Source organism: Carettochelys insculpta, chromosome 2 (genome assembly GCF_033958435.1).
Source record: "Carettochelys insculpta isolate YL-2023 chromosome 2, ASM3395843v1, whole genome shotgun sequence".
Lineage (NCBI taxonomy): Eukaryota > Metazoa > Chordata > Testudines > Carettochelyidae > Carettochelys > Carettochelys insculpta.
The window spans coordinates 213,256,240-213,283,707 of record NC_134138.1 but is presented as its reverse complement, the minus strand read 5'-3'; the positions used below and the strand labels follow the sequence as shown (position 1 = coordinate 213,283,707).

The 27,468-nt window shown below is 40.4% G+C and overlaps 1 protein-coding gene across 7 annotated transcripts in view; it reads right to left on the bottom strand.

The window, feature by feature from the left end:
• ANKRD28 (ankyrin repeat domain 28) overlaps positions 1–27,468 on the bottom strand; it is a 200,592-nt gene that overhangs the window by 60,852 nt on the left and 112,272 nt on the right. For 5 of the 7 annotated variants that reach the window (XM_074984527.1, XM_074984528.1, XM_074984526.1 and 2 more), the window contains 5 exons: positions 23,948–24,018; positions 17,860–18,060; positions 16,998–17,085; positions 10,650–10,792; positions 2,228–2,440 (listed from right to left, as the gene is read on the bottom strand). In XM_074984527.1, coding sequence (XP_074840628.1) covers positions 2,228–2,440; positions 10,650–10,792; positions 16,998–17,085; positions 17,860–18,060; positions 23,948–24,018 — 716 coding nt within the window. Of the gene's footprint in view, positions 1–2,227; positions 2,441–10,649; positions 10,793–16,997; positions 17,086–17,859; positions 18,061–18,656; positions 18,768–23,947; positions 24,019–27,468 lie in introns of those variants that run through there. The other 2 variants (XM_074984530.1, XM_074984529.1) reach the window with 2 other exon arrangements.

Genomic DNA, 27,468 nt, shown 5'->3' with positions numbered 1-27,468 from the left:
TAAAATCATTCTTATAACCATTTTGCCTCAACAATTTTACCATGGTTTGGAGCAGGGTCTTGAAGTTGGTGGGGGGGCATCTGCTGGTATTGGTATGGGTTCTACTATCCCTGGCAAAATTCAGCTGCATTTTGAAGCGTGAGGCAAATAAAGGCAGATGTGCACACTAAAGGACACTACTTTCAAACTCTGGGTGCATGATGCACATGCATAAACCCTTAATAAAATACAACAGGGACAATCACTCAAAGACTAACCCCTTGTTTAGATGGATGAAAACAAAGTGATTGAAACATCAGCATTGTAGTCCAATTATTAGTTTCAACCTGGAAATCATCTGACCATTCCCACATCACTCATTTGGCTGGCTTAAACATTAAAAATGCTGGACGCTAATAGCCAACCAAGATCTGTTGACTTCCAAAATTGTTATATAAATTCTACAAGGAATTTTTAATTTGATGTGGTTTATAATTGCATCAATTTGAGGACTGCATTTATATCATATTTTAATATAATTTTTTATACATTTATTATTATACTTTGATTAACTTTATTTAAAATAAACCTGGAAGTTTGTGTGGACCAGATTCCTCACCCAACATCAGCCCAGAAATCACAGCCTATAACTAACTGCAAAAAACTCTAGTCTAGTGTATCTATTAACAAGCCATATCATGCTGCTCCACAGAACTTGCCTCCCTTAGTCCTCATGGTGGGCATTTTGGTAGTAAGGAATAGGACCAATTACTACTTTTAACATACAGAAAAAAGCACAGACTGCAGCATGGGATTTTGGCAGCTAGGAAGGCAGCTGCTGTTTTTGGCAGAATGTATTTCTTCTGTTCCTCCCATTTCTGGACAGGAGCAGAGACAACCAGATTTTTATTCTGGCATGGGTGAAGATGTAGGCCAGGCTTTGGACTCTACTGCCATTAAAAAACAATTCCTCCTTGTCTCTGCCACAATAGCTGGCATACCTGCTAACAAGATGGATAGGCACATTACTTGAATGTTTACAAGGACAACTGCAATCAGACTTGAGTGATCTTCATGGCAAAATAATTAGGGTAATTCACCCCTCTCCCCTACAGGTGTTTCAGGCTCTTAGTTTGCAGATTTAGGAAAACCTCAAAGCATTCATCTACATTCAAACTTATTTTTGCAACCTGAAGGGTTAACCATTTAAATTTTGTAAATCAAAAGAAAGGTTAAATTTTGCAACAGAAGTTGAATCTACAGCAAGTCCTATATCTTCAGTGTAAATTTTTTTTCCTCAAAATCCACTTGTGGCCACTAATATGCTGACCATGTCCGCCATCTCTCAGAGGTCTTCTAGTAGCTAGGTCTCTATCCCATCAAGTACAAGCCTTTGTTCCGTAATTTTACAAAACTCAACTCCTCTGTGTTTGCTGACTCTATAATCTTCTGTTGCCCTTCATGTCACTACTCTACTAATGACGTCAGCCTTGTTTCCCTGTGTATATTTCTCCCACAAACATTTTTCTAATCTCTTCCACGCTCTTTGTAATTTATAGAACACTCTCAGAAGTAGTTTGTAAAATGACTAATCTCCTTAAAATTTCTCCTCAAAACCCCCTTTACAGTGATGCATATGGAATGTTTGTAACATAATTGCCAATATGGACTTCTAACATTTATATTATGTAACGGGCCTATCCAAATGCACGTTCTTTCATGGTCTCCCTCATCCTTCCTCCCTTATTCCTTCTGATTGTATACCCAATAGTTGCATTTCACCTTATGTTAGACTGTAAGGTCTTTGGGGTATAAGGACTGTCATTTACTCATTGTCTGTAGAATGCCTCACAAAGGGGTTTTCAAACTGAGGGCCAGGCTGCCTCAGGGATCACAAGATTATTACATGGGTGTGGGAGGGAATGTCATAACCTGTCATCCAGCTTCCACCCCAACCCTGCCTTGCATCCAGCATTTACAATGGTGTTAAAATATATGAAGTATTTTTAATTTTTTTTTTTTGGGGGAGGGGGGGAGGGCAATTCAGAGGCTTGCTATATGAAAGGAGCCACTAGTATGAAAGTTTGAAACCAAATGCACAACTAGGTTCCACAGTCTTGACAGGGGCATATAGGTACTATTGTAATAAAAATATACTAAACCTTGTAATTTAAAATATTTTATCTGCTATTGAGACAAAGGTATACATTACAACTTTTTGAATCCTCCTTTAGATTAATTTCCTTACCTTCATATTGACATCTGCTCCATTACAGACCAAAAGTTCTAAACACAATGCTCCATGGGTTGATGCAGCAGCAAAGTGCAAAGGTGTAAAACCTCTCTCATTCATCTGATTTACATTAGCACCACAGTCTATCAGTTCATTTACTACAACATCTTGTCCATTGTAGCAAGCTACATGAAGAGGTGTATTTCCATAGGCATTTGGTTCATTCATCTGATGGGGAAGAAACCAAGAAAATGTTAAGGTAAGTGTGAAATTATACCACAATTCTCTTATGCAATCATGCAGCAACATTTAAATAAAATAAGACATCTTTTATTTTTATACAGGATGTCTTCAGTGCATTCTGGGAATACCACAAACATTATATTAAATGTGTTCTGGAGTGGATTTCCTTTATCAAAAACCTCTTGAATGGAATGCTTTTTAACCTCTGTGAAAGAAGATAAAGTGATTGGTAGTGGTTGGGTGAAAATAAGGCATTCTGCCACTTCTAAAACAAAATTTCCCTAGTTAAAAATCGCAGCAGATCCATTGTGTTGGAATAACATACCTTGATTCCAAAAGCTTCTATAGCGCAGACACATTGGGGGCAAGTATATATCCTTCCCTTGATCTGAACATTAAAAACGGTATACTAGAGGATCACACTTTCTTGCTTTTGTATATAAACTTCCTTGCATGCAACAGAAGCTCCTTACATCCCTTACTCTCAAAATGCCTGTATGTCACACTCCCACCCCCTTTTATTTCACGGGCTCACTGCACTCTACCTTCTCATGTCAGCGGCAGTATGCATTCCACGTTTCGTCCCAAACCAGGGTTTCAGTTAGGTCCCCCTGCAAGAACCCTGTGCTCTCCTTCCCCCTTCACTCTTCTATCACTTGCTAAGAGATCCACACAGAGCTCTTATTTCTCTCTCTCTCACACACCAAGGTCCAGTCTGTGCACTGTCTTGGTCATCCATTCTGCCCCAACCCTCTCTCCAATGTTTCTGTGTGTGTCACAAAGTCTACCAAGTCATCCCCCATGCCAGGGCTCTGTGAATGCATTCCATACATTATGCTGGAAGGTGTTAATGGCTACCATCAGTTAGTTCCAAGAGCTACAGTTAGAAAAAAGTGTCTGAATCTGTTGGGTATGCTAGAATACTGCAAAGAACGCCGCTTGCCCCCATCTCCCTCTGTTTTTTTTTTCAACCCCCAATTTCTGTCAAAATCAACAGGAGATGTTTAGCGATACCTAAAACATTCCCTGAAATTTCCTACCACCAGTTCCGAACGTATTATAATAATCTAGAAAGACAAGGAAACAAAGTGGGTGAGTGTTGGTCTGCAGAGGCATTATGCTCTGACAACTCCGGTAACAGGTGAGGAGGAGACGGTTACTTACCTGTGCAGTGACAGAGGTTCTTTGAGATGGGTGTCCCTGTGGCTGCTCCACAAAGTGTCTTGGTGCCCTGTGCTTGTACTTGGAGATTTTTCAGCAGCGATCCCCCCAGCGGCAGTGCACACACGATACACAACTCATGCTTGTAGCAGCTGTTGACTCACCTGCCACCCCTCAGTTCCTTCTCTACCACAGAAAAGTGTTGTAAATCTGAAGTAGAGGGGAGAAAGCATGGGTTTGGGAGCACCCACAGGGACACCCATCTCAAAGAACATCAATTACTGAACAGGTAAGTAACCTTCTCTTTTCCTTTGAAGAGTGTCCCTGTGGGTGATCTACTTAAGATGACTCAGGAAGCACCATCCTGAAGTGACTGGTGGGACTTCAGCATGTCATCTTGAGCAATGTTTAGGATGGGATGCCTGAAATGGGTGTCAGTTGAGTACTGTTCGATCATATAATGTTTTGTACAAGTGTGTACTGATGGCCGCATTGTTGCCTTACAGATGTCGACTGGGATGCCATGAAGGAATGCCGAGGAGGTGGTGGCAACAGTTCTAGAGAAGTGCATGCCACTTGTGGCATAGGTAGGTTATTTAGTTCAGAGTTTTATACACTGAGATATCCACTTGGAGAGTCTTTGTTTGGAAACTGTGTCCCTCCGAGAGCATTCTGTAATTGATATGAACAGTCTTGTTGATTTACGAAAAATGTTGTTCTTTGCAGATAAAAGAAGAGCTCTGACATTGAGCACAGGGAGTCTGGCGTATTCTGCATCTGCATGTGGTTTGGGAAAAAACACAGGTAAGTATATTGGTTGATTGATATGAAATGATGATGCAATTTTTTGTAGAAATTGCGGATATGGTCTTAATATGACCACGTCTTTTTGAAATACAGTATATGGTGGATCAGCCATAAGTGCTACTAGTTCCCCCACTCTTCTGGCTGTAGTAATGGCCATCAAAAATGACACCGTCACTGAAATATGTAGAAATAAGCATGTTGCTGTAGCTTTAAACAGTTTCCCCATAAGTGTGTGTAGTACTATGTTTAAGTCCCATGCTGCAGTGGATAGTTTTACGGGTGGGAACCTTTTCATGATAGGATGGGTAAAAACTGAGTATGTGCTGATCATAATGTGTCACATGGAAATAGCAGCCCAGTGTACTTTTATAGACCTGTTTGCTAGGCCCTGGTGTTTAAAGGGTAAGAGATGATGCAGAAGTATTGGAATAGAAGTGGAGTGAGGGGAGAGCGATTGTTGTAAACACTTTATCTGGAAACATCTCTACTTTTTCTTATAAGTTCTCCCTGTAGTCTGCTTCCTGCTGTTAATTCATATAGACCGGACTTCTTATGAGCACTGTCATTCTATTTCTGCTAGCCCCGTAGATGCCAGGCTGTTGGTTGAGCATCTTGAGATTTGGATGGCTGAATCTGACATTGTCCTGAGTGAGAAAAAGTAGAGTTCAGGGAAGACATAGTGGAAGAGTTACACAGTAGTACCAGGTTTGTCGAGGCCATAGAGGTGCTATTTGTCATGCACCATCCAGTTCTATCTTGTGGATTATCCTGTATAATAGGGGAAGGGTTGGAAACGCATGAAGAAGGGTGCATCCCACTTTATGGGCAACTTATCAATCATGGAATTCTTGCCCAGTCCAGCTCTGGAGCAGCACCTCGGACATTTGGCATTGTTTGCTATGGCAAACAGATCTATAGTCAGAAAACCACATTGTCAGAATATGACCTATATAACTAGTTTGCATGTCCCATTCATGTGTTTGGCAAAGCTGGCTGCTGAGGTTATCTGCTATGGTATTCTGCTTCTCTGGAAGATATAAAGCCAAGATGTCTATGCGGTTGTTTATGCACCAGTTCTAGAGGCATATAGCTGCTCTACGTAAGTGGTGGGATTGCACCCTGCCTTGCTGACTGATATAACATACATACCATGTTGTCTGTGACTATCTTGATGGCTTTGTAATGGAATAATGGCTGGAAATGTTTGCAGACTCTAAGAACTGCCCGTAGTTCTAGGATGTTTAAGTGGAGATACGATTCTTGTGTGGTCCAGCATCTCTGTACCAACTGTGCCATGTGTGCTCCCCTTCCTTCCAAGGATGCACCCCATGTGGTTGCAACTGTTGTGTCAGGCTGTTTGAAAGGGGATTCCTATACACACGTTGGTTGGTTCTAGCCACTATAGAAGTGTAGATTTTTTCTGAGAGGCATGCTTAATTTTTTGTTTATGAAGTGCCTGCTTGGCCTGTGTATTCTCTGTAGTCATCCTTGCAGGTGTTGCATATTTAGTCTCCAATGTTTTGACCACAAATGTTGTGGTGGACATGTGTTCCAGAAGCTGTAGGCATTGTCCCACTGTGACTTGAGAGCTTCACATGACTGTGGTGATTCTCTGTTTTAATGTTACGAACCAAGGCAGGTAAAACTTTGCTCTGGTGTAGATTGTGTCTAGATGCACCCCATGAAGTCCAGTTATTAAGAGGGTGAAAGCTGGAATTTTTGAAAGTTTATTTGAAAAATCTATGTCAGTTAAGAATCTGACTGTGGTTTGAGTAGTAATAGTTGCATCGTTCTGTGAAGATGCTATATATAAGGCATTCATCGAGGTAAGGAAATATTCTGATGCCCTGTTTACATAAATGGGCTGCTGCAACTGCAGATATCTTCATGAAAACTCTGGGTGCTGTTGGAAGTCTGACGGGAAGGATGCTGTATTGGTAGTTTTTCTGACTTAGGGTAAATCTGAGGAACTTGATACACTCTGGGTGGTCAAGGGATGACAAGCAGTCTCCTTTGTGTAATAATGGGATAATGGCTGACAGTGTTATCATTCTGAAGTGCTCGAGTCTGATGTACTTGTTTAGTTGACGTAGGTCCAGTATAGGTCTCCATCCTCCATTTCTCTTTGGTGTGAAAACATACTGGGAGTAAAAGCCCTTCCCCTTGTGTTGAGGTGGTACCTATGTGCAACAGGTGGGCTGCTTCCTGCAGTGTAAGATCTTGGGCAAAGGGTCCCTGAAGGAGGACAGGGAAGGTAGGTTTGATGGGTTCCTAGAAATAAATGGGAGGGAGTAAATTGTGTGGATTATTTTGAGAACCCATCTGTCCAAGGTGATGGTGAGCCAGATGGCGTAAAAAAAAAGGTATAAGTCGGTGGTGGGAAACATTGATAAATTACGGGCTGTTGATGTAGGAGATCAGTTGAACCCCTGACCAATGGTTTGAAACAAGTGATGGGGTGTTGATGGTTGTGAAGTAGATGACTGTTCTTGTTGTTGCCATCTGGGGTGTCTGTCTCCTATGTTGTTCATAGGGTTGTGATTGCTGGTATGGTGAAGGGAGGAAAAATTGGGTATAGCAATGTCCCTTTTTTTTTCTTGGTTTGTGGCATGTACATACCTAAGGTCTTTAGCTTAGTACAGGAATCTTTTAGGGTATGTAGTGAAGTGTCAGTAGGGCTTGGAAAGAGCTTTTTGCCCAAAGAGGAGGTCCTCAACTTTATTTTGAATCTCCTTAGGTAACCCAGAGAGACGTGCATCATGACTGCTGCTGCTAGTGAGTGAGCAACCGTGTCTCCAGAACCTAGTGATGCCTGCAGAGCCATTTTGGCTGTGAGTGAGCCTTCTGACAAACTGGCTTTAAACTGCTGTTTTTTAAAATTTTCAATAAAAATGCTTATGTTGTCAAATAAACTGTAAGTGTACCTTGCAAGGAGGGTGGGATAACTGGCAATCTGAAATTGTATGGATGAGGAGGAACAGGACTTTCTTCCCAACAACCCTAATCTCCTTCAGTCCTTGTTATAATGTGTGGACCCGAATTGGGTTTGTTTGCACTTGTGGTGTTCAGCGTCTACCACCAGAGAATTAAGAGTGAGATGAGAAAATAAAAATACTGCCTCTTTTGGTTGCACATAATATTTTATATCAGACATCTTAGTGGTGGGTGATAGAGGCAGGAGTTTGCCATATTTCTTCAGCAGGGTCCATGATAGCCTCCTTTATGGGGAGGGCTACCTTGCTGGATGGGGAAGCATGCAGGATATTGGCAAGCTTACGCTAGAGCTGTGGAAGCTCAACTAAGAATGTTTCTAAAGAGTCAGCCACCTTTTAAAAACACTCTTGAAAGGACTTGAAATCATACCCTGCAGCTGGTGATGGGGGGCAGTACTGTGTCAATGAGGAAGAGGAGACATGAGTAGGTAAGATACTGTCATGCTCAGGTTTCTGTTCTTGTTCCTCTAGTTCCTCTTCTGGTTCAGCACGGGAAGAAGGAGATTGAGAGCATGGATGGGGGGGCTGTGTTGTGCCAGCTTGGGAACAGACTGAATTTGTGGTTGCTACTGCACCCTGGGATCCCAGTATGGCCATGTCAATGGCATTGGTACGGGAGGCACCCAGTGATATGGTGGTCATTTTTGTGTTGGTGTTGCTGGCGGCATCAAGGGCTGCTTGGGGGAAGAGCATTGAAGCGTGTATGGTGTGAGTTGGAGCTCTTTGTCTTCAACAGCTAAGTACGACGGTACCAAGCTAGCTGGCATGGTGACCACTGTTGGTGCTTGATGTAACTGAGTAGCGTCAGTACCAAAGAACAATGTGCCGAGTACTGAAGGTAACGTTAAGTCCAAGTGTGTCATTAGCAGTGTTACTGTGAATGTCAGTACCAACACGTGTGATGGAGTTGGGACCACAGTCCTGGAGGCTGACAGTACAAGGGATCTCACCACAGTAGATCCCGAAGGTGACTGAGCAGCTGGAGCCTGTGCCTATTTGGCTTCTAGCAGCTTGTCAGTAGTCAGTACCGATTTCTTCAGTGCTGGAGGTGGTAGAGTAGCAATATGCTTCTTTGACAGTGCAATGGGGTAGGTATGGGCTTGCATCTGGCTTTTTTCCTTTGGGTCATCGAAGTGCCTCGTGGACCTGGTGTCTCAAAGTCCAGAGCAGACTGTGCCTTCAATACCAAGGTTATCTTTTTTGCTGGACAGTGCTTTTTCTTAGGCTGTTCTCCATGGAGCAAGGCTGAAAGCCTACATTTTGTTGCCAGTTTCGTTTTTGATGGTCCTTGATCGGAGGTGGTTGTTGGTAATGTTTGTCTCGGCTGGAACCTTGCCTCAGGGTCTGACACTGGTCTAAGGAACTTCTCTATAAGTATTAATTTCACTTAGAGACCCCTGGCTTTTAGAGATCTCGTTAAAGTTTTTTTTTGTTTGGCTTTTTTTGTTTTGTTTTTGTTTTGTTTTGTTTTTTGTTTTTTTTGCAGAGTATGTTTTTGGGGCACAAGTCAGCGGATGCATTGTGAGTGGCTGTCTGAGATGGGAATAGACAACCAACACGATGGAGCATCGTTTATTAGCATGGGGAGCCATGCATGGCTGCTGGTGACAGGCACTAAGGGGCACTGAAGAAAAAAAATTTTTTTTAAAGAATGAAAGTCAACGAAAGTGAATGGGGATAAGCTAAAAAGGGTTTAGGGTAGGAAGAAACAAGGTTGAAGGAAGGTAAACTTGGACATACTGAAGTTCCAACCTAAGCAGAGAGTAGCAGAGAAGGAACTCAGGGATGGCGGGTAGCAGTTAACAGCTGCTAGAAGCATGAGCTGCATACTGTGCATGTGCTGCCGGGGGTCCCCCTACTGAAAAATCTCTAACTGTAAGCACAGAGATTGTAAGACAATTTATGTGAAGCACCACAGGGACGCTCCTTTAAGGAGGATGTTCTTTTAGCCTTTGAGACGAAAGAACACCTGCTAGAGAAGAGTTGAGTATTTCAATAGCAGAACTGCTCTAAAAAAATGAATACGAGAGACTTTGAAATATTTACACCTATTGGAATTCTGCACCATTGCACAATGCAGAATTTATACAGGATTAATATTCTGTGCAAATTTTATGTTTCATTCTGAATTTGAGACAGCTGAAGTCCAACAATGTCAGCCCCAGTATTTCAAAAATATTAAGTCTGAAGAAGTGGGTCTGTCCCCCGAAAGCTCACCTAATAAACCATTTTGCTAGTCTTTAAAGTGCTACTTGACTGCTTTTTGTTTTGATTATTTTGAAATAAACTACCAAAAAACCTGTAACTGGTGTGATAACATTGTGTTATTTTAACAAATAAACCAAATTTTGAAGAATTTTAAAATACTACGCATAGAATTTTTAATTCTGAGGTGCAGAATTCCTCCGTGCACAGTTAACTGTGGAGCATCAGGTTCCTAGATTTAGCATCTAAATAAGAGGTTTAATGTTCCATGGTACTGAACGTCTCTGAGACCTATTGAGTTTAATACAGAAATTTTGGGTGCCAACAGTTCTGAAAATCAGACCACATATTAAGATGCCTAAATATGGATTTTTGTGACCATTTTTAGACACCCAGGTTTTGACAACTGTCTCAGTCCCTAATTCTAATCCTGCATTAATGTGCAAACTAAGCTTTATGTTGCATTATACAAACAAACCTACTTTTCAAATTACAATTTCAGAAGCCATGTCTACTCTGTGCAAGACGGTAAAATGATTCAAAATGTGGAACCCCAAAAGGCTTACAATTCATAAAAAATACAGTTCATAAAAAAAACAAACCTTGATTTCAAAAATACTGATATATTTTTGTTAATACATATTTATAACTGGTACTTATATGTCCATCCATGTAGTAGTAATGATTTACTCTCAAAACTCCTGCAAGATCAGGAAGTTTTATCCCCACTTTACATATGGGGAACTAAAACTAAGAAATTAAATGACTTCCTCAAGGTCACACAAGTATACAACATTGCTCGACCTAGTCCAGGGCCTTAAACATAGGATTATTTCATTATCTTCCAGGAGCAAATGAACCATTCAAGTTTATCTTCAAGTGAAACACCATAGGGGAAACTTCAACCTACGAAATACTCTTACTACCAATGTTCTTAATCATGAAAAAAGAGCACTCTCTGTACAATTATATCCCTGATCAGAAATACTCAGTAGTTTAGGTTTTTCTTCAGCTACATATTTACTTACATCAACTCCAAGATCTAGAAGATATTTGACTACACTGATCATTCCACTAGATGCTGCAGCATGTAGGGGTGTATATGATTTCTTGTCTTTGCATGTCACTTCAGCTCCATGAGTCACAAGTAATTTCACAACTTCAATGTGACCTGGGCAAATCAAAGAAAAATAAATCAAGTTAAGTTTTATTATTTATCAACTGTGCTCTGACTCATACAGAATTATCAGTCATTAACTGTGCTTGATCAACTTTTAAAGGTGACAAATTCAGTACAGATTTTCCTCTTTTAAAAAAGGCAAAACTATGTTCTTTCCTTCCCTCTTTTCCTTATGATTTACAGATGCAGTCTGAAATATGTTCGGCATGCATTTCCTCCTACTCGTTACTGTCTCCTTCCTTATCTTTGTTTTATATAAAAGATTTCCAGTCTTGTCTTCTGTCTTTTGTGAAAGATTTTTTAGAAGAAGACTTAAAATCTTATGTGTCAGGCCATTAGTTCTCAAATCAAAATAATGGGAAGGGATATTCAGTAAGCTATTTAAAAATGCTTGCTTATCTGACTGAATACCTATTTAACTTTTGTTAAAATTTGAAAGAAAAACTCAGACTTGTTCCTTCAACTGTAGGCTGATAAAATTCCCATTTAATTCCTTAAGGTTTCCTGCATGAATCATGAAGAGACTTCATATTCCTGAAGCTTCTAAAGTAGACTCAAGCAAAAAGATAAGTCTCATTTTTAAGAAAAAATGTGTAGATTTTGTAATATAAAAATTAGAATTATTTTTCCTTTAGATATTGGATAAAGTTTTCAAAAAATAATCTCAGCAATTAAGAACCCAACATCCATTTTCAAGAGTGACTTAAGAATTCATAAGCCTGTCTCACTGAAAGTCAATGTTTGAAAATAAGTGCTTATATGTACTTAAAAGGCTGCAGCAGCACAGCTGAACCAACGCATCTGCATCACTGTAGTGCTTCTGTGAAATCTACTTACACTGATGGAATTACTTCTCACACTGGCATAGGCAACCCATCTTCCCAAGAGGCAGATGCTATATTGATGACAGAAACTCTCCCGGTGACATGGCGCTATGCACACAGGGAGTTCAGTTATTATGACTGCAGCTGTATCAGTGAAATTTATGTTGCTTAGGAGCATGTTTTGTTGACATAAAACATAGCATAAACATAGCGTAAGTGAGAATCAGGTTCACTGTAAATGAACATACACACTACTTTCTTTAATAAAATATCAAGTTAATTTTCTCTCTCCCTTTGCACTGTCCCCAAATTTACTGATATGCTCCAGGGATAAAGTGTCATATTACAAGTTATAAAAATAGCTGTGCTAAAATTGGTAGATAGTTTAGCTGAATAAGAGAAAGCATTTACTTTTCCAGCTGGGTGGGCACACACAAAAAAATGTGCATGTCCTCATTACAACTGCTGATTAATACTTTTCCATTCATAGCTGAGGCATCTCAAGCATTGAATTTCATCCGCTCAAAACTACTTCTGGAGACAGGGTAAATCAGATCATAAATATTAATCTCAAAGACTGCTGGTTAACAGTGACACACATCAACCTCTTGACTAAAATGATTATCAACTGCCAAAGTCTGATGTCAGCATGGCTTTAAACAATGACTAATGGTATTAACACTGCTTAATTCACTGGCAAGTGTCAGCAACTTTCCAGCAGCCACAAGCCACTGCAACAGAACAAAGTCTGTGATCTTGCTCTGTTTTGCTCATTAGTATTATGCATATGAATCTCTCAGCATGATGTACTTCTTTTACACTAGTACTGGATGGCTCCAATCCCCTGATTTCATGGATGACAGACTAAATTTAAAACAGGATTCAACAGATTCCAAATTGGATTATTAATCTTGTTTTTTGTACAATTGAAGTAATTCTTTGTATGACAAGAAATCCAGGTATCTGTCAGTAACTCACTTTTTCAACTATTCCGATCTACAAAGTATGGATCTACATAAGTTTCTTTCTTCTCCCCCCCACTCCTAATATGCATTTTCTACTTTGTAAAATACAAAGGACTTAACACACCTCAGCACCAAACATACAGGCAGTGCTTTATAAAGTTATTTAACACCTTTTCTCCACTCCACCCAAATTTAGAACAGATGGAACCTCTCTTATCCACCATCCTCAGGACCTGACCTGTGCCAAACCAGAGGACTTTCTGAACCATGGAGGTAAATATTGTCTAGCCACATTTCGAACATTTCCTCTGCTTACTGGGCCCTGAAGAAGACATTTAGGGGTGAATTAGAGCTAAACAACAGCACAGAACACTGAGAGCCAGGACTGGTAGCTGTAAACAAATGTTATGGGACCACATGAATATTGACCACATCCATAATAAGCGGGAATCCAGCTAAATAAAATCATGATGGACCATAGATGTTGCCAGACCAGAGAATGCTGGATTAGAGGTGTTCAACCTGTAGTTTCATTTATTAGGCATATTCCTATTCTGACATTTTTATTCAAAAGTAGAAACGTGCACCATGAACCCTCCCCTCATTAAAAGTTTCTGTATATGATTTTGAAATTGAATTTTCCCTGCTTCCACCTACTGTTTTCACTTCCTGTTTCAAGTCAGGATTTGGGAATACTGTCCTGACAAGACTCTCCACAGACAAAAGCAAAAGCAAAATCAAAGGAGAAGAAAATACTTTAGCACAGGTCAACATAACGTTTCTGAAATAACAGACAGAGGGGAAGTTTTACTCCTCTAAGGCCTTATGTACAATAGTAAAGGGGAAGAGAAATCAAATTTAACTCCACTTAAAATATTACTTACTGTCTAACACACATGAAGTTTACTACCTTTAAAATCATGTCGAACTTTGATCAGCAAATACAATTTTAGAGATGTTAGCACCTGCCATTGATGGAGTATAAGTGATGTTTCAAATGGAATTAACTCAAGGAATCTAACTATTTCAGAATAAAAAATATCCCAAACATTGAACACTGTTCTATTTTTTTTTCTAGTTGGGTTGGGACACACCTAGAAGCGAGAATGAAGATGGCAGATTGATACCACAGTTCTAGTTTCAATGGGAAGAAGATAACTGAGGTACACAGAGTCGAGTTGGGAATGTTAACCTTCTTTCATGCTGCGGCTGGCAGGTGAGGGAGTAGAGCTTGTGATATTTCCTGCAGTTCCCCACTAGGGAAAATGCCAAGAATATGTTCCTTCCTGCCCCTTACCCCCATTTTTTTTTCTGTAGATAGCAGCATAATCACCTAACATGTTCCTCTTCTACAACCACAAGTCAGGAAGCAGGGGATAGATAATTTTTCTGTCTGTGATTCTTAAACTGTGGGTTGGGACCCCATTTTAGTGGGGCTGCCAGGGCTGGCTTAGGGTTGCTAGGGAGCATGCTTCAGGTTACAGGCCCCCTGCCTGGGTCTCAAGCCCCTGGTGGTCAGTTTTGGTGCTCCTACCTGGGACAGCAGAGCTTGGGTGTGCTCAGTCTTCAGTCATCCCTACTGCATATGTAGTAATTTTTTTGTTGTCAGAAGGGGGTCATCACACTAATCCTTTAAATAAAAGCCTTTTTGAATCACAGTTGAAAAAGTATGCTGTACTACTCTTCTCAGTAAAAAGTGAATAAGCATAACCTTGTTCTTCCTCTCCAACCTCTCTCAGGGCTTATTAAATTATCTGTTTACAAATAGAAGTAGTCCCGAAACTTAGTTTGTCAATGTAATCTTTGCTATACTTAAATCACAAGCTTAACATTAAGCAAAACACACTCCTACTGAAACACAATGTCAAATGTCTGTCTACTGATACACACGATGGATTTCTGTTCAAGGAGCACTCTCTTGGTAAATGTGAAATGAATACAATGGCTGAAAATGGGACAAATTTATAGATTTATGTTGTTTTCCCTGCTGTCATAACAAATTGACATGAACTACGACCAAACAGTTAAAATATCTGAAGCATTTTTAGCATAATCCATATAATTTATCAATAACCCACTAATCAAGTTAATCAGGTACCAATACAGAGCTCTAAACCCCACTCTGTTTTACTCAGAAAGTGGCAATATCAAAATGTTATGCTTTGTGCAATAACTTAACATTATCTGCAATTCAAAGTTTCTACTGGGACACTCATTGAAGAATACACTAAGAAAGCCATAAAAATGAGGCACAAGACAAGCTGGAAAAAGTACAGACATGCTCTCATATAAAGGCCTTGTCTACGCTAACCCACACTGTTGATCTACTTCAGCTACGCAAACAGGGTAACTGAAGTCGAGATATTCACTGCAGCATGTCACGTGCAGTAAGGTTGGTGGGCCTCTCTCATCAATGGTGGCTATTTTTCTCATTTTGATGGCATACTGGTGTTGATAGGAGAGCACTTAAGAGACTGATTTATCATGTCTAAGCAGATGCGATAAATCAACAACCGGTGAATCAACTGTCGCTGTGCTGATTTCCAGTGTACTGGAGATAAGCCCTAACTACAGAGGCAAAAGATGAGATAAAATTGGCTGCAACAACAGAGACATTAACCACAAAGATTTTGCTCTTCCCCATAAATTCTAAGCTTTTATTTCTTTCCAACTCCTTGAGACGTGTAGCTCTCCTACATTAGAAAGCATTCAGTTCCCCATTACCTCGAAAGAGTTAATATGAATTGCTAAAAATTAAGCAATTAAGGTTGTTTAAATTATTTTGAAAACAGGAAATATTAATGATAAACACTATAAGGTCATTACATGATATATTGCCTAAATTCTGGAATAAAATATGTACCAAGACTATTGTGTAAAAGTTGTTATATAAATGGATGCCCTAAACAAACTGATTTGCAAGCACCTTCAGTTTCTTTTATTGAATCTAAAAATTATCCACAGCATACAAGAAATATTTTAACCTCTGAAGTACAGTTACCATTAATAGTGCTACAGAATCCTATACAGATGTTTAGAAATAACTTTAGTGTAGAAAAACATAGTTCAACAAAATATAAACTTCCCAGAATAGAATTTGATCAGCATGTTAATGCGAAATTACTAATTCTTGAGTACTATGGGATTTCTAATGAATACGAATGCATCTTGGTTTTACATCTCACATGATGAAAAATTCCTGTGCTTACAGAGCACGTATACATTTTTCTATTTTTCACTCTTCTCTCCTTGCCACAATAAACTATTATTTTTTTTAAAGTCAAGACTATGGAATGGCATCATTTAACTTTTTCCTGCAATTGACAACAAAACTCAGGTTGATCACGGATGACTCAGTATATTTATTACATAATTTACATTTTGAAGTGACACCTGCTTCTATCCAATTTCCTTGAAACAGATATCTGTTACAGGTACATAGCTGTGGCCACTACAATAAATTCTTCGGTAAGAATAAATAAAGTTATACTTAGATAAAGAAAGAGGAACTGCAAGTAAGTACAGCTGTTGCCAAGTTGTAAAAATATTCTTCCAGCAATGCCAACAGGGAAGTATTTTGTAAGCACGCAGATGCCACAGGTAGAAAAGACTTCTGAGAAGAACGTGTGTTACCCTTGCTCAGACATCAAAGAAAACTGGTTGTTACTCAAATGTGCATCTATAGCTTCCTGTGACTTACTTAAAAGGGCAACTGAGTTATTTGTCCAATGCTAAGAAACTTCTGTTAAGAGTATCTGAAATAAAAGCCATTATCTGATTTTCTTCTGATCATTTCACCTCCTGAATGAAGCTTGAGGTGAGGAATCATAACTACATACAAGCTGAAGAACAGAATTCCCACACTTAGCAAAGTTCTATATAAAGAGCAAATAGAAGGAAATCTATATGAAGGAAAACTGTGCCATTCTGATGTGATAACTAACTCATTGTGGACAACTTCATTGTCAGAGGCAAGAGGCTGATTTCTGTGAATAAAAGTTGAAGTGCAATAATTTGAGGTCTTATTCTTGGTCTATTTCTCTGTTAAATAAACAAAACAAAACCCAAGAAGAGAGCCAACCAACCAGAATACATCTATCTTAAAGATGACCATTCCTTCTTTTTGAGCCAGCTTTTGATACTTGACTAAAAAATTCATATTTTAGAAAGACTTTTGATATAGTTCCACGTGACATTCGCATAAGCAAACTAGAGGAAATGTGGCCTACATTAACTTATTATGTGGCAGCTACAAATCCGATTGAAAGACTGTGTTCAAAGAGTAATTATCAATGGTTATCTGTCCAACTGGCAGCTGCCTAGAAACCGAAGTATATAAATTCAATACAATGAAGTGACTGTCTTTCTCCCTAACACACAGAGAATCAGTTCCAAAAATGTACATACCCATATATGCTCCCCAATGTATAGCTCGTCTGTCTTTCTTGTCAAATGCATTAATATTGGCACCTCTAGACAACAGCAAGCTCACCATCTAGAGTGAAGAAAAATAAGTAAAATACATCTGCTCATATAAAACTATGCATAGAACGTGTTATAGTAATGAAAGGAAAGAATAAATTCTGTGTGAAATGAAACCAAGTTTTAAAGATATCAGAAACAATGTATATGGAACCATGATTTTAAAGGATTTAAATCTATTTACATCACTTCTGATACTTTGTGTGAGTATGCTGGCTGTCCATATTGGCGACAATGTTAAATGACCATAGTGTCCTCTAAATTACAGATTAAGAAACAACCAAAATATTTCAGATTACCTACTTTATGGAACTGTTCAACAAGCATGGCATACTATATGTATAGTATCTACTGCATACAAACTGCTTATTAAAACTAAAAAAGCTGGTTTAAGACTTTAAATCACCCTACAAATGTACATATAAAAATTGTTACATTTCTATACAAACTGATGAAAAGGAATGAACTAAACTATGGCTTCAACCACGAGACATAATTAACAATTTAAGTTTATGGATCTAAGCAGAATCGAGCATATAAATAAAATGCTGATTGTTTCTGGGGGAATGCAGAAAGCATTCCTACAGGCTAGTAAGAAGAACGTATCTTACGAATGGGACAGCATTACTATATTTTTCAGGCTTTAGTATAGGGATGTTAATGCTGTAAATATACTTTAGCGTACATGTTGCAATTACTGGGTAATATACATGTATGCAAACAACAAATCAGAGCTTTGTGGGGAAGGAAGAGGGCTAAGAAAAAAGGTTTGGGAAATAATCCATACCTCAACATGTCCACTGAAGGCTGCATGATGTAATGCTGTTCTACCTGCTCGATCTGACACATTTACATTACTCAGAAGAGGCACCAAAGCTTCAGCACATTTAACAGCTTTATTTGCAGCTGCTATATGTAGAGGTGTCTGCCAGTTTTTGTCACGGGCATTGACATCTGCTGAATGCTTTAACAACACCTGAACAGCATCCTGAAAATATTTGCAATAAAATAAATTACCAAAGAAATAAAAGAATGTACTTAGTAACTCCAGGTAAAGTATAATAGAATCTCACTGATTCACACTTTAATAAACTGTATTCATATGTATTTTCAGGCTAAGAGTTTATTCTCAAACGCAGCAAAATTTTGAGATGGTCACAGATCCCTCAAACTCAGCTAAGGCATTTAAAAATGATATGGGTGGAATTCCCCACCATCAGATCTATAATGCTCAGGACTCCCTTTATTAGCATGCATTAGCGAGGCACTATTGTACTTAAAATATTGCTACCAGTTGTTAGACACCTTTTTTCAAATAATACAATAAAAGTTTAATAACCCTACATGTGCCAATTTACATATTATAGACAGACACCTGCAAAAGGAATACAATTAATGGAGCCAAAGTGATTAATCCTGTTTTTATTAGTAATACTGTAAGTCAGACATATCATTCCTCTTCATAAAATCAAGTTTAAACTGCAAATTTATAGAATTCTTTTGACATTCCTACAGTAAAGTAATACCATAATATTAGCATATGTACACTATTGCACTAAAAGGAAAGCAGATTGTCAACCATACAAATATTGAGATGTAGATTCAATTCTTCATTAAGTCCAGAAAGTTATCCACAATTCATTAACTGTTATGACTGCTTCTTTAGTCATGTACCAGAAAATGCAAAAAAATATGGTTGTCACTCTGAACTTAAAATACTCTGAGGCTAAATACTGCAGGTGTCTCAAATTACAGTACTCCCAGTAGAGCACTGTACACAAGTGCTTGAACAGTGACACCCTGTCCCAGAATTCAGTGAGTAAGCGGCTCAAAAGTGAGTATCTCTGTGCTGCTCCCAGCTGCAGTGTATGCTAATGTGTGTTCCCATCCATCTATTTCTAAGGCCTTTCATCATCCTAATGTCTAAGTGACTCACAAACATTTAAAAATAGAAACATCATCAAGTTCTCTTTTTCATTGCAACTTCCAGGATAAATAAATTTCACTAGTGTATAAGTTTCATTTCATTCTATGTTGTGAGTGTTTGTAGAAAACTTAGGGGAAATTGAGAATAAGTAAATTTTGCATTTAAAAGTAATTAATTCTGTGGTCACTTATGTCTTTCAGGATTAATTCCATAGTCTAAATCAGCGTTTCTCAACATTTTTTGATAAAGAGCCCCTGTTTAAAAAAAATTACAAGTACCCCCAGACTTCTCTTGCATAACTCTAAGGGTACACGTATCACCGGTTGAGAAACATGGTCCTAAATCAGTGTTTCCCAAAGTGTGGTCTGTGGTCCAGTACCAGTCCTTGGAAAAAGAATATTGTCCCTTAGAAAAATATACAAATTATCACTATATACAATTAGTATTGTGAATAAATAAAGTGAAAATGTATTCATTTTTCATTTTTTTGGACCGCAAAAAAGGGTACAAAAAAAACCCAGTCCCAGCTATATAAAGTTTGGGAAATCCTGTCCCAGGTAATCTGAGGTCTTGAAATAAGTGCCAGTTAACCTTTCCAAATTACTGTGCCTGTTTCAGGAGTCAGCTTTGTTTTGCATACCACCAAGTTGTTCTGCTGCTCCTCCAGTGGGAGGGGAGGAGTGAGCAATAGTGCACAAAGCCACTTCCTCCTCCCCGTTGCCCCCAAGGCTTTACCAGACAAAGTCCCTAGGCTGGATCAAGCCTATGAATCTCAGGGTCCCTTTTCCCACTGCCTCTGCAGCAGAGAGCCCAAGCTATCACTCCAGCCACACAGAGCACCATAGGCCAGTGTGAGCTCCCTGCTGCAGGGGGGCCAAGCCTTGAACCATGGATTCCCCACCCCTGGGTTACATGATGGATAAATCTTGTCCAGACTCTTGGAATCTATTTTTTGGGGTAGCTCCAGGTTGCCCTTGGACTTACCTATGTTTGACCACCTCAACCACTAAGGAATTTGGGACACAGTGGGAAAAACGGCATTCATAACTCAGGAAAAATATTTCCACTCTGTTCATTTGGAAATGGATCATAGAAATGAGGGGGTTCAGCATCAGTTGTCTCCAATACCTCTTCGTGAAGTGGAATGGCGATCTTAGCAGCAGCTACAGAGCAAAGGATCTCAAAGAAGTCTGCCTGCTCCTTCTACTCCTCTGCCTGTAGGCTGAGGTTGGCAGCAACCCTCTTGAGACGTTTCTGGTGCATTTTGGCATCATCCTGACTGATGGGTACCAGCCATGGCCTCCTCTTCATCGCTACCAGATGAGGCTGGTGCCATGAGTTCTGAGGTACCCACTGGCACCTTGTCCAAATGGACTTGGTGGAAGGGGGTCTTTCCTCCTGAGGCTGCTAAACTCAGAGGAGGATGAGAAGTTGAGGCCACCAGCCCATCTGAAGTGGCTGATGCTGAACAGGCACATTGGGAGGGCTGACTAAACCCACATGGGGCCCAGAGATACCATGGGATGGATGGCAGGTAGCTTTCAGTGCCAACATAGTAGTTAGTACCAAAGTCCAGGAAGGCTGAGTCAGATCAAGACCTGCTCCATACCAGAATCTTATCCAGAACAATTCGTACCCGGTGACCAACACCTGTGGGACCAGTCACTTTGCACACAGCAGTGCCCTAAGTGTTGTATGCAGGAGGAGCAGCAAAGCAGGTGATCTGCACCTTGTTCTCCAAGACTGGTACTGGGAGAAGCAACATGGCTGGGAGGCACTGCAGACCAGTCTTCGGGGGAACCACTCAGCACAAGGTGACACCCATCTCAGGATCAACAGACAGGATCCATGGATCCTATTTTCTGACCAATCCCAGGAGGTGTAGCATTAGCCCACCAATTCACATCCTCCTGACACCCATGCCTAGAGATACACTTCTCCAAGGGTCTTCAGCCAGGCGGCCAGTAAAGTCCGTCTCAACTCTCTCTGATGGCAACCAGAATCTGGCGAGGACTCTGCCAGGACTACCTTCCCAAGGCTGAGGTGTGGCAATCTCCAGTGGGTGTTCAGTAACAGGACAGCCCCTTCAGGAGGGAGTGGTGCCACTGGCACAAGGTTGGATGGAAAGGTTGTAAGGCGGGCTTCCCCCTATGTCAGGGGCCAGTGGGGACAGCACCAAGAGTGACAAGATCTCCTGCACAGCTTGGGGAGCTTCAAGGGTCAACAGTATATGAAGCTGAAAGAGCCCTCCGCCATGCCCGGACTTCCAGGCCAGAAATGGGATGAATTGCACCACTCAGCATGAGCTGGGTTCCAAATTCTTTAACTATGAGTTGCCCAATGCAGGTCTTAGTTCAGCCTCAGCCCCTGCCTTCCCCGTAAAGAAGGTAGGAGACTGATTCCCATTGACCTGATGATTTTCTTGGCTGGAACTGAAGATGGGGATTGCTGCCAGCTTGTAAATGGTGCTTGCAAGGCACTGCATAACAATATTGCAGTGTTGGGTGCCAAGCCAGACCACTGCTCTGGTGTCGGAGTGGGTTCTGACTGCATTGGGAACACTCTGATTTCTCCCTCCTCAGTCCTTGGAATAAAGAACTTACAAATACAACAGCTGCCATTTACGTGCCCTTCACCCAGACACCTAAAACAACTAATATGTGGGTCGTTAATGGATATATGAAATTTATATTTCCTGTAGGGCTAAAAGCCTGTGGACCAGGGAATGCCCTGTCCTTCCGTTAAGTCCCAGGTGGGACTAACACATTAACTGCTGCTAAGATGCTAAACACCAAAACTATTTACAGCAACTTTACAAAGTCTCTCTGAACAAAGCCTAAGCAACTCTAGCAGCAGTGACCATCCTGTGCCCTGCCACTAGTGGCAACAAGGAAATGAGAGTGGGCGGAGCGTGCAGCACATCTTATTCCGTACCAAGAGAGCACCACTGAATGTAGCTAGGGCACACACCTAACGTGGAATGGACATGAGCAAGCACTCAAAGAACAGTCCCAATGCTCGGGAGAGTGAATGGATGACTGCTCCAGTGATGCTTCTCCAGGGGAGCATACTGCATTAGCCTGATAGTTTAGCCTACACATCAAGCCATTCATAAAAAAATAGTGCCGAACCCCACCCCCGCATGGGACAACAGCTATACATCACCACCTTCTTAAGGTAGTGGCTATTCTTTGACCCAAAAGCAAAATCTAAAATGAATGGGTTTAGACCCAAAGTATGATGTCTGAGGGTACATCGTCACTACAGGGAAGATCAACCCTGCCATAGTCCATCTTTCTGAGTTTGATTTAGCATTCCTGATAAGGATGTGCTAAATTGAACTTACAGGGTGCCCATGTTAGCATTGGTTCTCCTCCGCCCATTAGAAGTAAGGAAAGTCAATGGGAGCAAACATTCCCATAGACCACCAGCCAGAATTAACATAATTAATGTAGCTGCAATTGTTGACCTTTTGGGGGAGGGATAGGTAAGTGGTTTGTGCATTGGCCTGCTAAACTTGAGATTGTGAGCTCAATGCTTGAGAAGGCCATTTAGGGATTGGGGCAAATAGATGTCAGGGATGGGGCTTGGCCCTGCCAAGAGGGTAGGGGATTGGACTAGATGATCTCCCAAGGTCCCTGCCAGTTCTAGGAGATGTATACCTCCAATTAAATTAAAATTAATTCAACCTTCTGCTGTAGTGCACACCTGCCCTGAGACTCTGCAACACCAAACCACCCCAATTCACTCCCCTCCCCATCTTTAATAAAAAAATAAAGCAGCAACAGTACTGCTCTGACTCAGGTATTCTGTGTAGGCAGGTTCTGTGAAATTCTCCCACATGACTCCAGCAACAATACCTCTCAATCTTAACCTTCAGCATTTTTACTGATCTAATTTTATGACATGCCACAGAATTAGAACTCCGACTCATGCCAGTTTGAACCTCAGAGAGAATACGATACCCGAACAATGATATAAATGCACTTCTTAATTTTCTTCCTACAATATTTCTATATTTAGAAATATACTGATACATGCTCCAAAAACCTTGATTTTCTATGATGAAACAAAATGCCAGGTAGAAATTTTCTTAGCAGCTTGCTCTGACCTACTCTATACGAGTCAATGTTTCATATGGAACTTCAACCTGTAAGTCCAAACTAAATACTTTGCTAGAACACAGGGTGCATCTACACTAGGAACTGACTTGGAAGTTAGGCACTACTTTGAAGTAGCCAGCAGAGAGTCTACACACATTTTTGCCTTATTTCAAAGTTGCGAGCCCAACTTCAAAGTCCTTACTCCGTTCCCAGGAATGGAGTAGTGCCCTACTTCTAAGTTTAACTTCAAAGTAGTATGTGTGTAGACACTCAGCTTCAAAGTTGCTTACTTTGAAGTTGTACTTTTAAGTAAGCAACTTCGAAGTTATTTTTATAGTGTAGACACAGCCTTACAGTTACTAGGATGACTTCTTCAATGTTTTCAATAAAGAAACTGGGGAAATGCTTTTCTACAGTAGATTTTCCTTATACTGAAACACTTCTGTTATCTCACCCCTAAAGGAATCATAGACTTCACATTCTGAATTCAGAAATATTCCCTGTCATGGGAATGACATTCATTATTTATTATTTCCACGGACGACGATAAAAAACTACCTTCACTTATTGTAGATTGTTTTAATGAAAACTTCGAAGGTCATATTATTTTTGCAGTGATTTTTTTGCATTCAGAGCCTCTGTGTATTCCACCATAGGAATTGCATGGTAATTTTTTTTTTTAAAGCAGGAAAGAGGTGAGTTATGTTAAAAAAATGTTGCAACATACCTCTCCTCACCATTTTCAGTAGTTACAACTTATAACAAAACTAAATTAGGAATAGAAAGTAGTGGAGATGCTGTATTTTATTTTACATGAATATATATATATATTATATATTCCTTACCTCACTACATGATGCAACGGCTCTGTGTAAGGGAGTCAACCACTTGCTGTCTTTGGCATTAACTCTAGCCCCTGTAAAAAAACAAAAAATATATGCTATTAACTAACAGTGTATCACATAAAATCTAAGCATCCCAATATAGAAACTACTGTGCAAAGTTACTGCAACATTATATGCTAGACCTAGACTAATTAACGCAGAAGGATGCTAAGAAAAACAATACTTTTTTCCATGGGCTTTGGGTTATAGGAGTCCCTCTTTGATGCACAGATGGAATTCTGTAATTCCTTGTTTGCTAAAAGTAAAGTGTCATTTATCAATCATGTACAGTAGCGAAATCTATTTTCCCAATGGTACTTCAAAGGGCTGCTATGGAAGGAAAAAACAGAAGCACTGGATACCCCTTGCTTTCATGCAACACAAAGACAAGAACACTCAAACAGCACGAGCTAAGGTATTATGAGAGCAGATGAGGGGAATAAGATTCATTAACCGCCTCACCCAGGCCATTCCCTCAAACTTCTTTGCAGTTGGGAAGATTTGTCTACTTTCGGGATGTTGACAGACAGGGATAGTGCTCGCTGTCCCCCACGGGAACGGGAGTACATGAAGGAGAGAATAGCAATATTTTACCCTTTCCACTAGGCTCATCCAGTTGGCTTCAGGACACCTTGAAGATGCTTATTCCTGACTCTCCAACTACTGGACAGCATGCTGCTCTTCAGCAGCTGGATTGCAATGATCCTGCCTCCTCAGTCAGACAGAATGTTCCCTCCTACCAGCTAAGCAATACATAGACACCACTAAGGGCTCTTTAGAAATGGGGGCCCAGGTGGGGCTTGATCCGTGGCTTTTAAAAAGAAAAAATGGTAGTCAAAAGCTAAATCAACTCATTGCCTCCCATCAACAGTTTCAGTGAAATAAGTTTGCTTTCAAAGGGTCTTCACTTGTAAACTGAATTCTTCTAATGGAAGTCTTTCATTTAACTCAGCAATCATTGTCAAATTTGTTTTGACAATTTTGTTGACCAATTCTGGAATCCCCCGTTAATGATAAATGTCTCTACACCAAGATGAGTAGACACCTCTTGAATGATCAAGAAAAGCAAGCCATTTCTTGAGAAACTGATGTCTGAGGGAAAGAAAATTGGAACCCAATAATCTAGTATAGAAATGTTTGGCCAACTCAGCAGATGCTATATCTCTTCTTCCAGTAGTTTGAAGACACACACTGCTTTCTGAAGAACAGGAATGTAAACCATGTGTCTTATTAAAATACATCAGCTACAGTGTGCAAACCTTTTAGTTCAAATGAATTTTAACTGTAAGCTTGCACAATAAGACAGTTAAACTTCTTAAAATCACAGAGCAGCCTAGAAGTCAATCGCTAATTAAAACAATCAAAAGTGGATTTCTGAAATTTAACTTTTCTATTAATAACTGTATTCATTTGCTTAAACCAGGCACACACACCCCTCACCCCATTATTCCTTAACGCGTATCTGAAAGTACTGAAAATTAAATTCACACATTTTTACTCAGACTGTGTCTGCTGTCAATTTCCTCCATGAAGTGAACATGAATTCCTTTGAGTAATATATTTCCTGAATGCATTTTTCAACAATGAGTTTTCCTGTTTCCAGATATAGCAATATTTCTAATTGCAAAATTGTTTTGTGCAGGATGTTGTACTGAATAAATAATATTTGTGCAACTGGAAGACACTCCAATAAATAACCTATTTAATAAACTGTATTTTTGTTATAGAGAATCAGCATACTAAATTACTTTGATAATAAATACCTGGTGTTCAACTGAGCCCAGAAAACAAGAATTCATTTGTTTTACAACATGTGCATTAAAGAATGTACCAACATAAAAGGCCTATAGTGGGGTAAAATGCTACCCCAAAAGGGATTTTTAATTTGCTTTGTAACGGCTTCCTTCATTACAGTGAGAAATCTCTAAAGAAAGAAGGGTAATATGTTGTGGGTACAGTGAAGGAAACAAAGGGGAACAGTCATGCAACAGTTCAACCAACTCTGAAGAAAACCACACTGGACAAGATCTATTACTCATAGTCAAACCTCTCATTCCTGAGCAAACTCAGAGAAACTAGCAGCAAGGCGGCTATAAGTTCATCTAACTGACGGCAACATTCGAGATCGAGGTGGGCAAAATACAGTCCACAGGCTGGATCCAGCCATAGCCCAGTGGGAGTCTTGGGCAGGCTCTGACTTCTGCACTCCACACAGTGGGGGAAACCGGCCAATGGAAGCTGCTTGGGTCATGCCTGCGGCTCAGGAACTGCACAAAGTACCCCCTAAAGGGGGTGCATGGTCTACAGAGAACCCATGTCCCCCCCTACAGCCTGCCCCTCTGAGCAGCACGCTGGAGCGTGGAATGAAACCAGGGAACCTGCCTGAGGATGTTGCTGGGCTGCTGGCCAGGAGCTGCTAGGAAAAGAGACTGCTGGCTAAAGCCTTCCTTTGTTACCCTCCCACCTCCCTTCCCTCCAACCCTCTGCTCCTCCTCCTGCACCATGGCACAACCAAACCCTATTCACCCCTGCTCATGCACTCATACCCCTCTCCCCAATCATGCACCCCAAAACCCAGCCCAAGGTCACAACCCTCTCCCAAAACCCTGCACTCCTTCCTCCAGGAAAGAATCCTCTCTTAACCCCAATCCCCTGCTCCAGATCACAACACCCTCCTTCACCCAATCTCTTACACCAAGCTCCCTTCTGCATCCCAACTTCATCAAAGACTCTGCACCTCCTCCATTAAATGTCACAGAAGAGTGCAATCCTTGACCACATACCGAATTCTTGGAGTGGCCCTCCCATCAAAAATTATTGCCACCCCTGTTCTAGATCCAGCACAATCTAGATTCAGGCCAAGACACAGAACTGGCACTGATGAATGATCCTCTCCTATCAATGGACAGACAATAGATAACCATTGTTAACCATGAGTTACTGCTATCTCACCTGAAGTGTGGCAGGAACTCCAAATAATGTGCTAAAATAGGTAGAATTCTCCTTTGGAAGTATGCACCCAAGCTATGCCTACACTGCATTCCCCTTTCAGAAGTGGCTTGCAAATAAGGGACACTGAAGATGCAAATGAAGTGCTGATTTACAAATCTCATGCTTCATTTGCATAATCTCACACAATCACATTTCCAGAAGAGACCTTCCTGAAAACAAAAACAGACACGTAGACAGGGTTCCTTCGGGGGAAAAACCCGTTTTCATAGACTCAGAGAACATTAGAACTGGAAGGTACCTCAAGAGATCATCAAGCCCAGTTCCCTGCCCTATCCGTAGGACCAAGCACCATCTAGACCATCCCCAAGAGACGTCTGTCTAACCTGCTCTTAAAAATCTCCAGTGATGGAGATTCTACAGCCTCCCTAACTTATTCCAGTGTTTAACCTCCCTGACAGTTAGGAAGCTCTTCCTAACGTCTAATGTAAATCTCCCTTGCTGCAGTTTAAGGCCATTGCTCCTTGTCCTAT